The following is a 12,022-nucleotide window of genomic DNA, read 5'->3' on the forward strand; positions in this document are numbered from 1 at the left end:
TTTTACCGAGCGAACGAAAACCTTTCGTGCGCGTTAAACCGGGGAAAACGTACAATGCTGACTCAGTTTTTCTTGCTTGCGGCTAACGACGATTTCGCCAAAACGCTCCTTTATCACGACGTACCCATGTACCATCGGTACGGTGAACCGACAGCGCGTCAGCGACAACCGTGGCACGAACTTGGCACCAAGCAGTGGATACGTCGCATCCGTACCTCGCACAAAACGGTAGTTGGACGCATGGTGTCCTGCGGAATGCAGCTCTTGGAGCGCTACTGTTTGCGATTGCTACTGTGCTACCGCAAAGAACCAACATCGTTCGAGAATTTGCGCACTGTTGACGGCACAGTGTATGCAACGTTCCAGCAAGCTGTCATCAGAGAAGGACTGTTGCTAGATGATTCCGAGTGGGAACGGGCTCTACAGGAAGCGGCCACATTCCAAATGTCCTCCCAATTTCGCCATTTCTTTGGGCTTATTCTCTCAGAGATGCCGCAAGAACCGCGCAAGCTGTGGGATAAGTACGCAGAGCTATTGTGTGAAGACTTTCACTTCCACAATCGCGACCGGTATACATCAAAATAGTCCGACCTGAATACGCTGCTGATTGACGTCGAACGTTTTCGTGCGCTGCGCGAAATCGATCGGTTTTTGCGAGGTACCATTCCGGCAAAGGATTTAACCACCTTTCCCGATATGCCACAGCTGCAGGATTATAAACACGTTGGAGAGCACCTCAGGAACGATGCGAATGAGGTGAACGAGTTCATCACGACCGAACGGGCTTACGCAGTGAACGATCTCGACGAAACTTTGGCCACCCTACACCTACTCAACGACGAGCAGCGTACAGTGTACGACAAAATTACGGCGGCCATTGATCGAGTTCGGATATCGACGAGCACTACAACGGATACGGATGTGAACACCAACTCAACCGGAATCTATAATGCTGAAGACAATCGCTTTTTCTTCCTGGACGGTCCTGGTGGTACGGGCAAATCTTTCGTGCTGAAAAAAATCCTCGCATACACGCGACGCCAATAATAAATTGCGCTTGCCACTGCGGCGAGTGGAATAGCAGCGCTGTTGCTTAGTGGAGGAAGAACGGCCCACTCAACGTTTAAGCTTCCGCGCGACTTAAATCGTCACTCCACTTGCAACATCCCAGTACAGTCGAAGCGCGCTGAACTCATCCGCAGCCGGTACGCGTTGGAAGCAGTCGATCGTACCATTCGGGACATAACGGGCGTGCAGCGACCATTTGGCGGCAAGGTGGTACTGCTGTCCGGTGACTTCCGTCAAATTTTGCCCATCGTACCAAAGGGTAATGATGCACAAATTATCAACGAGTGCATCAAACGGAGCACACTATGGTCCTTATGTACGACGCTACGGCTGTGCGTTAACATGCGGGTACGCACGGCTTCAAACGCGACTCGAGCCAGCGAACTGCAGGAATTTGCCAACTTTTTGCTGCGTATCGGAGAAGGGCGACACGATACGTTTGCAGGAGCGGACCCATCGTTGGCAAAAATACCGCACGATATGGTTGTACCCCGTACGGCGAACTCGGCTCTGGACATCAATAAGCTGATTGCCCGAGTTAACACATCGCTCGAACATCCGCTGACCCAGTAATTCCTGCGACGTCAGCTTTTGTTTCGTACCGGACCGCCAACAGCGTCGTCAGCTTATGCTTCGCACCGAACCTGCACCAACGTTTGCATCGAATGACTTAGCAACCGAGAAGCTGAATCAGCACCACCTCCGTTCCCTGTTCCAATCCAATTCCCCCAATCCACATACATGTATCAATAGTCAATATTTAAAATAAATCACTCTGAATTTGACCAGCAGTAAAATCAGACGTTTTAAGTGTACATCCGCGTCCGAACCTTCATTATTGTAAAGTACAATTGTAAAGTACAACTCACGTATTTTCATTTTCCAATTTTTGTTCCAGGGCACACATGTCTTCGTAATTATTCACTGTATCGAAGGTACTTTGGCGGATGTCCGGAAGAGCAATTGCACTGGCGTCAGGAAGCAGCAATTGTACGAGTGCGGTCAGCTTATCAATTTTGTTCTGCATCATATCATTCTGCACTTTAAGGTAGCCGACCGTCCTACGCGTCAACCTTACCTCCTTCACCAATTGCCCGTATGATGGTGCGTTGTTCCGTTTATGATCAGTATTCGGTTTTTGTGAATCCATCTGAAATACGTTACATTATTTTATTAGCGCGTTATTATATACATTTTAGCATTAAGTACAGTTAATTTAATCACTTCTTACCTTAAAACAGCAACTCAGAAACTGTTTACTTTATGAAATTTACTCTGATTATGCGCACTTAACTGTGTACCGATTGAATAAAAAAAAATTTCAAATTTCTTTGAATTTCAATTTTGACAATTGTTTTGAAAAGCCAGGCGAAAGAAACCATTTATTACCACTACATGCATACCTACCTACCGTATTTCACCAATACATCCATACCGCTAGACTGTCAAAGCTCACCCACACAACCGCAAAAGCCCTTACCTGAATCCCCTCATTTTGCCCTCAGCCCATACAAAAATCCCCTCAATTTTATATGGGCCGACGCAAGATGACACAAAATTAGGGGATTGCATGCGAAATCTAGCACTTGTTTGCCTAGGGGGCACGCTACAATATTGGACACAACAACATCCTACGTCATCAAGCGGAGTGCAGCGCGCACAAATTTACAACTACAACTGAAACTGCAACTACGCGGCTGTTTGCTGATCACTCTTTTATTTATAGCGGTCCTGGGGACAAAGACGACGAGCGCGGAGAGCTGAATTTGCATCAACTCGTTGGTTGTGCGTTGTATTATCCCGCGCAACTCAGTAAGCTCGCTCGGTACATGCTCCGTTTCCCTTGCTGTTTGGCCTGACACGTCTATTTGAATAAAGTTATTCAGGTACACGCATGGGAGTACAATTTTGCTGGCAGTTTGTGGATTTAACTCCATTGACTTTCTCAGCACTCGAAACCTCGCAGTCAAAATTCCAAACGCCATTTCACCTGTTCGGCGTGCCTTCGAATGGAGTTCCTTAAAAATGTGTTCGATGGATTCACGCTCTATTGTTTCACCAAACGGGTGAATGCAAACGCTTTGTCTCCCAGTAACATATACGGGATTCTCATAAGGGAAGTAGAACCTCGTAGCATTTCTGCTTCTGGGAATTGTAATCTATTATTTTCTAGCAAGTTATAAAGACGCGAGGTACGTAAAACCCCTCCGTCCGATATTCGTCCCTTGCATCCGACGTCAACAAACATGAAATTGCAATTCTCATCAACAATTCCCAAATACACAATACTGAAAAAGTGTTAGTAATTGAAATATTCCGAACCACTTTTCGCAGGCGTTTTTATTGGAACATGCTTTCCGTCGATGGCAACGGTAGCATGAGGGAACTGCCATTTCTCGTAAAAATCATCTGCCACTTTCAGCCATTCCTCACGCGTCGATGGAAACTGTAATATAAATACACATCGTTGTAATACAAATACTACATTGCACGTGAACTAAGTTCAAATACCTTAACATATTTGCGCAGAAACATTATTAAGCTGTCGCAAACTTCCGGGACGAACAATGAGATGGATTGTGAAGAAACCTACAATATTAATATTTATATAATAATAATAAAGGTAATCTTTTTTAAATTTTACTAATTATAATAATATAACGATAGTTAGCATCACGCATGTACGTATCTCGCTTCCGGATTCGGGGTGTTACTAGCTGCAACAAATACGCAAAATCTTCTCTGCACATCCAGCATAAAATTAATGACGGTTTTGTCCAGCTCTTCGTCCAAAATGGAACGTATTAGCTGGCTTGCATTTTGGTTTCGTTCCAGCAACATCGGCCTAGCCCAAATGCGCGTCCTCGGTCTTCACAGCTGGAGGATATGAAGACGAGCGAAACTGGCCCATACTTCATTCCAATTTATTAGCGCCAGTCGGTATCGCTCATCCATGCTAATTTTTCACGATTTTGCAGCTCTAAAATAGATTGTAACTATTAAAAGGTGCAATAATTTGTAAATTAAATTTCTACTCACTTCAGCGTATTTTAATTCACGTGTTTTGCTTATAATTGTAAATGAATGACAGCACAATGACAGCGTATATTGAGCTGTTTCATGTAGACGATGAAAATGAGATATGTTTTTTATATATGGATGTTAAGATACAAGAATGCTTGGTTTACCGACTGTGGAACGTTAATGTCCCCATCGCTGATCGCGCAGCCTTTTTATTCTAGTTTAGTTGTCACTCACGGCACTCATGAACTGTGGTTTAAGCCCATGACGTCATGTGGTCACGCTCCATGACATGGACTTTAAATCGCATTTCTTCGAAAACCAGCGAGAAATGTCGCGACGAGAAATGTCGCTCTACATCTAGTTGCACGGTTATGCGTAGCACAGCATAAAATAGTATTTCGGAAGGCAGGCGTGTTTGATGTTGTTATTTATCTATTTATGTCTCTCGATCAATGCTCTCTCTGCTTTCTACTGTCATATAAAAATGTTTATTCTGCTTTCAATTACTATACTTATCGGACTTCTGATTAACACTTCCACTTTACTTTACACTGTAAAAATTCCTTTTTAATGTTGGAGTCATCGAGGCCTTACCTTGAGTAGTGGGACTCTCGATGCTCTTGAAATAATAACACGAGTTGTTCTTGAAGCTCAGTTATGTATCTGATCATTGACAACTGTCAACTTGCGATCGATCACTGGTGACTGGCCACGTTCTAACAATTTTGATTTATTTTATACTGTAAGTTGTGGCTGTTTACATGAATTTAACATAAGTGCCTATGTATCGGATGTTTCCTATTTCTGAGTTTCTATTCGTTTGCAATCGTTACCGATGCATTTTATGATTGCAGCTGACTAAACATTGATAATGAATTTTGGGTTGTTTCCAAATTTCTGTTTTACCTCCTTTCTATCTTTATTTATATTAAATCGTTCGCTAGATTTTTGGGTTATCTTGATTTTATGGTTTTTGTCCTTTTTGAACATATGTATGCAACCTGTCTACCCTATGATTTATTTTCTTAGGCTTTTGCCTGGTTCCTAACTAGGTGCAATTAGTTTCTGCATATTGTTATCTGTATGGATGTGCATATTTAGTTTTCTTCATGTTGCCAAGTACTGTGTTTCATATTTTATGGCTTTCTTAAAAAATGTTCCTCGGGTTGTACGTTTATTTGCTTTGTCCGCGTGAAAGGAATTTAACAAGGGTCTCTTTTGCTCTCTCCCTGCATATGATTTGTTTCTGTATCTGTCTTACACTTTGACGAGTTTTCAATGTGCTATTTAATATTTCTTGTATGGTAATAATTTGATGTTTAGCAGATATGCTACAGGAGTAATAACACCGTGGGCTACGCCCGTTAACATGGTCCGCAAAAATTTCAAAAAATGACTTTCGTCCACGCCTTCAGAATATTCCTTGAATAGTTCAATACTTTCAATTTAGCTAGCCAGATGTTTTGCGTTGCCATCATATGGCTTTATGAGTTTTACTTATAAATTTAAGTCTAGTTTTTGTGTCGCCATGATCGGATCTTTTTTAGACATTTTTTTACTTTCCCTAGCCTGCTTGAACAATTCCGAAGAACTTACATCCGTCCTGCACATCAACTCTGTACTCACCCTATTTTGTACAGTTTTCCTTCTTCTTTCGCTGACCGTGCTCTTCCGCTCGCCCACAGCGCTGCGGCTTACTTTTCTCATCCAGTCGCGCAGCTTCGTTTCGGCGTTGTAGTTGTCTCGTTGTATCAAAGGTGGTCGTTGTTGAAACATAGCAAGATGGTTATGACGCCTTTCCAGGAACTATACCTCATCCGTGAAGTTGAAAAAACGGTATTTCGTATTGTCTCGTCGAATTTATGTGTGTTGTTTTTTTTCAGAAACAGACCGGAATATTGTTGCAGCGTAACCCCACTACACTGATTCGGTTCGCTTGCTTTAACGCGTAAGCTTCGGGTTATTTTCTGGTCGCAACAGCGTTTGTTCACACACCATCATGAACAAGATTTTAGTTCCACTGCACTGGTTTGGTCGGTTTGCTTGCTTTCGGTTTTTATGCTAGTCGGATCAGCATTTTCTTCAAGCATGATCATGCAGTTTATGTTTTCCGCACTGTATTAGGGTTTAGCACTTGTTTATAGTGTTAGTTACGTTTGCACGATGTGAATTATACTAATGTAGCAGGGCAATTTATCTGCCTTTCCTTTTAGCTTTCTTTTTCCCTACTTCACAGCCATGTACCGTGTAATAGTACTGCGTTTGTACTTGCACTTTTCTTGACTCTTATTCCACTCTCTCACCATCGGACTCCTGGCAGGATCGCCATGCTAAGTTGCAAATAATACACGAACGCTTGTTGTACCAACTGTTGGCACGATTCACTGTTCTTGTAATACGCGTAATTACAGACCGCATGTAACAGATGATCGTAAACAAACCAACGTGACATTCGAATCGGCTCGAGCTAATTGACATCTAGAGTTGCTGAACGTTCACTTGGGTTGACGGACCGCACACTAGGTGGCGCTAAATGCGCGGATTAGGTTCGGGAAAAGGTTCGTTAGGGTCATCGTTCTACCTTCGGTGAACAACCAAATTAGTATGCCCAAATAAGACAAAAACACTTATGCGCACGGATTATATGTGTCAATATGTCAACCATAGGGCAGTAGCAATTGAGAGACGGTCAGAGCAAGACCAATTTTTGAACCTCGCCCACAAAAAACGCAAAAATAAAATTGTTCTGCAAAAACCAAAAAAGGAAGTTCGAAAATTCTTGCTAAAGTTGATTGAGAAAGTTTCGCTTTTCTCAACACCGACTGTGGAACATTAATGTCCCTATCGCTGATCGCGCAGCCTTCTTATTCCATATTTCAGTTATCACTCACGGCACTCATGTGTGCCAACATGGACTGTGGTCTAAGCCCATGACGTCATTAGGTCACGCTCTATGACAAAACATTTAAACCAATAATCTTCTCATTCATACTGCTTGAGTTGTTGCCGTACAAAATGCAACTACTTCAGCTTCTGTGGGTGATACAGCTACTGTTGACTGTTGTATAGTCATCCAGCAAACAGTTGCCCCATAAACACGCACTTTGTATCCACTAATTGACTTTCTATCATTAATGTTATTTCCCCAATCGGCATCACAAAATATTTCTAATGCATTACTAGTCTCAGTGCAGTGAATTCTTGTCCTCTATTTACAGATCCTTTCAAATATCTCCAAATCCTTTTCAAGTATCTCCAATGTTTTTCTGTAGGACAACTTTATAATTGACTAAAGAAGTTTATCGCAGCGCATTAATCTAGTCGCGATGTATAAGCCAAATATGCAATACATCCTACTAATTCTCTATACGGTTTATCTGCTCGCTCTTTTTCTGTACCCTTGTATAATTTTAAATGACACTTAAATGGATATTGAACGGGTTTGCAATCCTCCATACCAAATCTGCATAAAATTTTTTGTATATAATAATATTTTTTGTATCTAATAGTCCACTGTTCAATATTTCTTTCAACAAACATTCTTAAAAAGCTCTTTATCTCCCCCATGTCTGAAACGGAAAATGATTTTTTAGACAATTCTTTGTTATTTCAATTTTATCTAATTTGTTTCCGATTATCAATATATCGTCGACGTAAAGTATCAAATGATGTATATCTCCTTGATCTGTTTTGGTATATAGACAATGATCATTCTTGGTTCGTTTGAAATTCAATATTGTAATAAATTCATCAAATCTCTTGTTCCAAGCTCTGGATGCCTACTTTAACCCATATAACGATTTTTTAAAAAGACAAACTTGATTCGTTTCGGTTAAATTGATTCCTTCGGGACGATGCATAAAAAAATTCTTCTTCAAAATTTCTATTCAGAAATGCTGCCTTTACATCTAATCGACGAATTAATAAACTTTGTTGTAGAGTTGTAAATAATATTAGTGTATAAGTAGTATAAGTATATAGTATAAGTGTACAAGTAGTATTTTAAGAGTATATGTATCATAGATAGATGTAAGTGATTGTAGGAATAACGGTGAACATCGCTACAAAGAAAACAACAGTTGGCGACGAGGAAATTGGGTCCGCGTGTGAAAAAAATACCAGCAAATAAAATAGTCGGGGCGGCCCGGTGGTGCATGTGAAAAACGGCGCCCGTCTACACGGCAGGGACCGGGTTCAAATCCGGACCGTCCCCCTGTAGCATGGACTGACTATCCTGTTACGTGGTAAAATAAGTTTGATACGGCCAGGCCGTTCTAACCGAGAAAAAAAATAAAAAAATAAAAAATAAAATAGTCCAAGTATATCGTTAATTGATGAAATTGAACCCTTCGTCATGGGGGAATGCATAAAGAATGGAACGAATGGACATTTTCTCTCAAGTGAATGAGATAGAGGCGTCTAAAAAGACTATAATGTTGTTAACGCTAGGAGGACCATCACTATACAGTCTGATATCGAAGATGGTATCACCGGAAGAGCCAATACTGTGCAACTATGAAAAGCTGTGTGTGAAGCTTAAAGAACAGTTGGAGCAAAAAGTGAATGCGGTGGCAGCGTCACTTTATGCAGAAGGAATATTCTATTACCGAGTACATTGTGGAATTGAAAGCTAACGCACAACCGTGTAAATTCCAATCGTTCTTATCGGAAATGTTGCGTGATCAATTGGTGACCGGCGTACGTGTATGAGAGTCTGAGGAAGCGCCGGTTAAGAGAATCTGATCTAACGTTCGAGCAAGCCGAAAGCATCGCGAGAACGTAGGAAGCGGCGGATGAGCAGAACGAGGCTTTCGTGGGGAAAGTGAAGCCTAGAGAAATGGCGGTAATTTAAAACGCGCCAAAAAGAAGCGTCAGTAAGCAGCACTGTAGACGCAGGGACTAGTTACCATCCACACAAGCAGAGCAACGAGCATCTAAACGAGAGAAAGTGATACCGGTGTGGGAGACTACACAATCCACAAACATGTCCAGCACGATTTTTTTATAATATATTTTATTAAAAAGAAAAGAAACAGAAATTAACTTATGTACTAGCTTACAATAGAAATAAGCAGCACACAACACTTCCTTGTTAGCTATGGCTAGTAAAGTTCGTATTGTGTCTAATTTCGCATCAGGTGCGTAAGTTTCCTCATAATCATAACCATATTTTTGAGAACAGCCTCTGGCAAACAATCTCGCTTTGTATCTATCTGATTCGTTATCAATTCCTTTCTTGATCTTAAATACCCATTTGCAAGTAATAATTCTTTTATGCAAAGGTTTTTTACATAGTTCCCAAGTACGATTATCTGCATGCGATTTAAGATTACTCTTTATAGCTCCCTCCACATTAGTGATACGATTCATTTCATGGCCCGACCCGGAGTTTAGTGCGGGCCAATCGGAATCGATGCCGACCCGTGGGTGCAGCGGGTTCGGGTCGACCCGTAGCGACCGTACACATGATGGCTCATGAGACGTCCAAAAAAGTCGAAGTCATACAAAATTTCAAAAAAATTGGGTTCTACCCTGGACGCGTCCACAAATCGCGAAGCGAAAGAGGGTCCGGGAATTGTACCTGGGATCTTCGCGAAGTGAAAGAGGATTCGGAAATTATACCTGCGATCCGCATTAGAATACCACGTACGCTGCATTCGGGGTAGCACTCGGTAAAGCGTTGTTTTGCTTAAGCGTGCAGTAAGCATGGAGTGTTTGTTTCGCCTTTCTACGAAGTTACTTGTGGACGTGGGCAGGGCGTGGGCGTCCCGTGTGAGTTGGGCCTATGTGTGTACTCTCACATAATGTCGATGTCATCCGCGAAGCCGAGAAATTGGAGAGAACGGGTGAAAATCGTGCCCCGGATGTCGATTCGCATGACACCTTCCAGAGCGATGTTAAACAGTAAAGAGGAAAGTCCGTCCCCTTGCCTCAGACCCCGGTGAGATTCGAACGATTCCGACAGCATGTTCGATACTTTCACCTTGCACTGCACCCCGTCCATAGTGGCCTTCAACAGCCGTACCAGCTTCTCTGGTGTTCTCTGGTTTAAATGTTAGCTCAGACTAATTAGACTTCAGTTCAGACTGCGATTAAGTTATGTTTAATTTTTTTTATTTTTTGTTAGTTCAATGGCTTCAAATGAACTAAAATTAAATTATGTACAAAATGTAATAGGAGTTTTGCTAGCGCTATGAATATTTTGTAAATTAATTAATAACTAACTATTTTAATGATAATTATTTTATAATAATTATCATAATTAATTATTAATATGATCATAATTACTACAATTATTATTGTAATTATAACAATTATAATTAATTTTCACATGTACGAAAACCATATTGTAAATTAACATATAAATAAGGCTTACTAATAGTTATTGTTAACAAATTTACTATCTCTTCTAATTATGCAAGCGTTTAGTTGTAGGATTAACTTTGTAATAAGTGAAATTGTAAAAAAAAGTTTAATTAAAATAAATAAAAATTATTAAAATTAAAAAATTTAAAATTCTAATTTGAAATCTCACATGTAGATACACCTTGGCCACGAATGAACCGGGCTGCGCGGATCTCGACCGATTGACTTCCATTTGGCCACTGTTCGACCAGAACTCAAAATTCATCCAAAAACTGCTCGAAATGCTTGTTGGGTAGTAGGAGGAGCGACGACAAAAGAATGTAAACGGAATCTTTTTCTGGTGCTAGATAGGCTAAACAAGTACAGAGTAAAGTTGAATTTAGAAAAATCGGAATTTTTTAAATCTAGTATTGATTACCTCGGATACAATCGGCCGTATCGGGGAAATCGATCGTTCCGGAAAGGTCGCCGCGGGGTGTAACTCATTTTGTAGCACAACTATATGATAGTATTTGAACAAACAGTTATGCACTGAGTTGAAAGTCAGTTTCGTTGTGAATTGATATACCTTTTTATGTCATTTGCGTACTGAAAACAAAAAACCTGTTTATTGTTCTCAAGCTACATAAATTTCAAAACTAAAATATGAAATTCAGTTTCGTGGGTTTAAGTAAAACATGTAAAAGTTCGAAATTAAAACATATTTTTGCTTAATTTTGAATATCCATAAAGCTTGCAACAACATTCATGTTCTATAACATCAGTAGAAATATTTAAACACAACCATAAGCAAAATGCACCCCGAATCCGCTGCTCAAAAAGTCGCGGATTTCTTTCCATGCAAATGGGAACGGTCGTCGCCGTGTATAACACTTGTTTTCAAACATATTGCGTTTGCTTCAATCTAGTAGGCGCTTTAGTTTGAATGAGTGTAAATGAGAGGCGTGTGAGCTGCAATGAGTGTAATTGAACGGTTCCGTGAGTTGAAATGAGTGTAAATGAGTGCACCGCGGCGACCTTTGCGGAGCGATCGATACGGCCGAATATCTCGGCAAGCGGCATAAAACCAAATCAAGATAAGGTTAAGGCGATAGCGGAAGTGGCAAGCCCGAGAAACGTAAATGAACTACAAGCATTTTTCGGATTATTAAATTTCTACCGTAGATTCCTACCCAACTTGTCAGCTCAACTTTATCCGTTACATGCGTTACTAAAAAAGAATACAAAATTTAATTGGGATAATAAATGTGAGGAAGTTTTTCAAGAAACAGAACAAATGTTAATAAAACATAAAGTCTTAGAACCCTATGACCCCAATAAATCAATAGTCTTAGCTGTGCACGCTAGTCCATATGGAGTGGGAGCGGTGTTGTCTCACGTCATAAACAAAATAGAAAAGCCTATCGCATTTGCCTCAGCTACACTTACCGAAGCGCAAGAAAACTATGCTCACGTACATAAGGAAGCGTTAGCCGAAATGTTCGGGGTAAACAAATTTCATAAATATATATTTGGGTTCAAGTTTAAGTTAGTAACCGATAATAGCGGAGTTAAAGAAATTTTC

General features: G+C 40.8%; 1 protein-coding gene across 1 annotated transcript; it reads left to right on the plus strand.

Moving 5' to 3' along the window:
- The first annotated feature begins 696 nt into the window (after positions 1 to 696).
- Positions 697 to 1,641, plus strand: LOC125765095 (uncharacterized). The gene is made up of 2 exons (XM_049429974.1): positions 697 to 991; positions 1,172 to 1,641. The coding sequence occupies exons 1-2, from the start codon at positions 697 to 699 to the stop codon at positions 1,639 to 1,641; spliced, it is 765 nt and encodes a 254-aa protein (XP_049285931.1).
- Positions 1,642 to 12,022: the final 10,381 nt, after the last annotated feature.

The sequence above is a fragment of the Anopheles funestus genome, chromosome X (genome assembly GCF_943734845.2).
Source record: "Anopheles funestus chromosome X, idAnoFuneDA-416_04, whole genome shotgun sequence".
In the NCBI taxonomy this organism is placed as follows: domain Eukaryota; kingdom Metazoa; phylum Arthropoda; class Insecta; order Diptera; family Culicidae; genus Anopheles; species Anopheles funestus.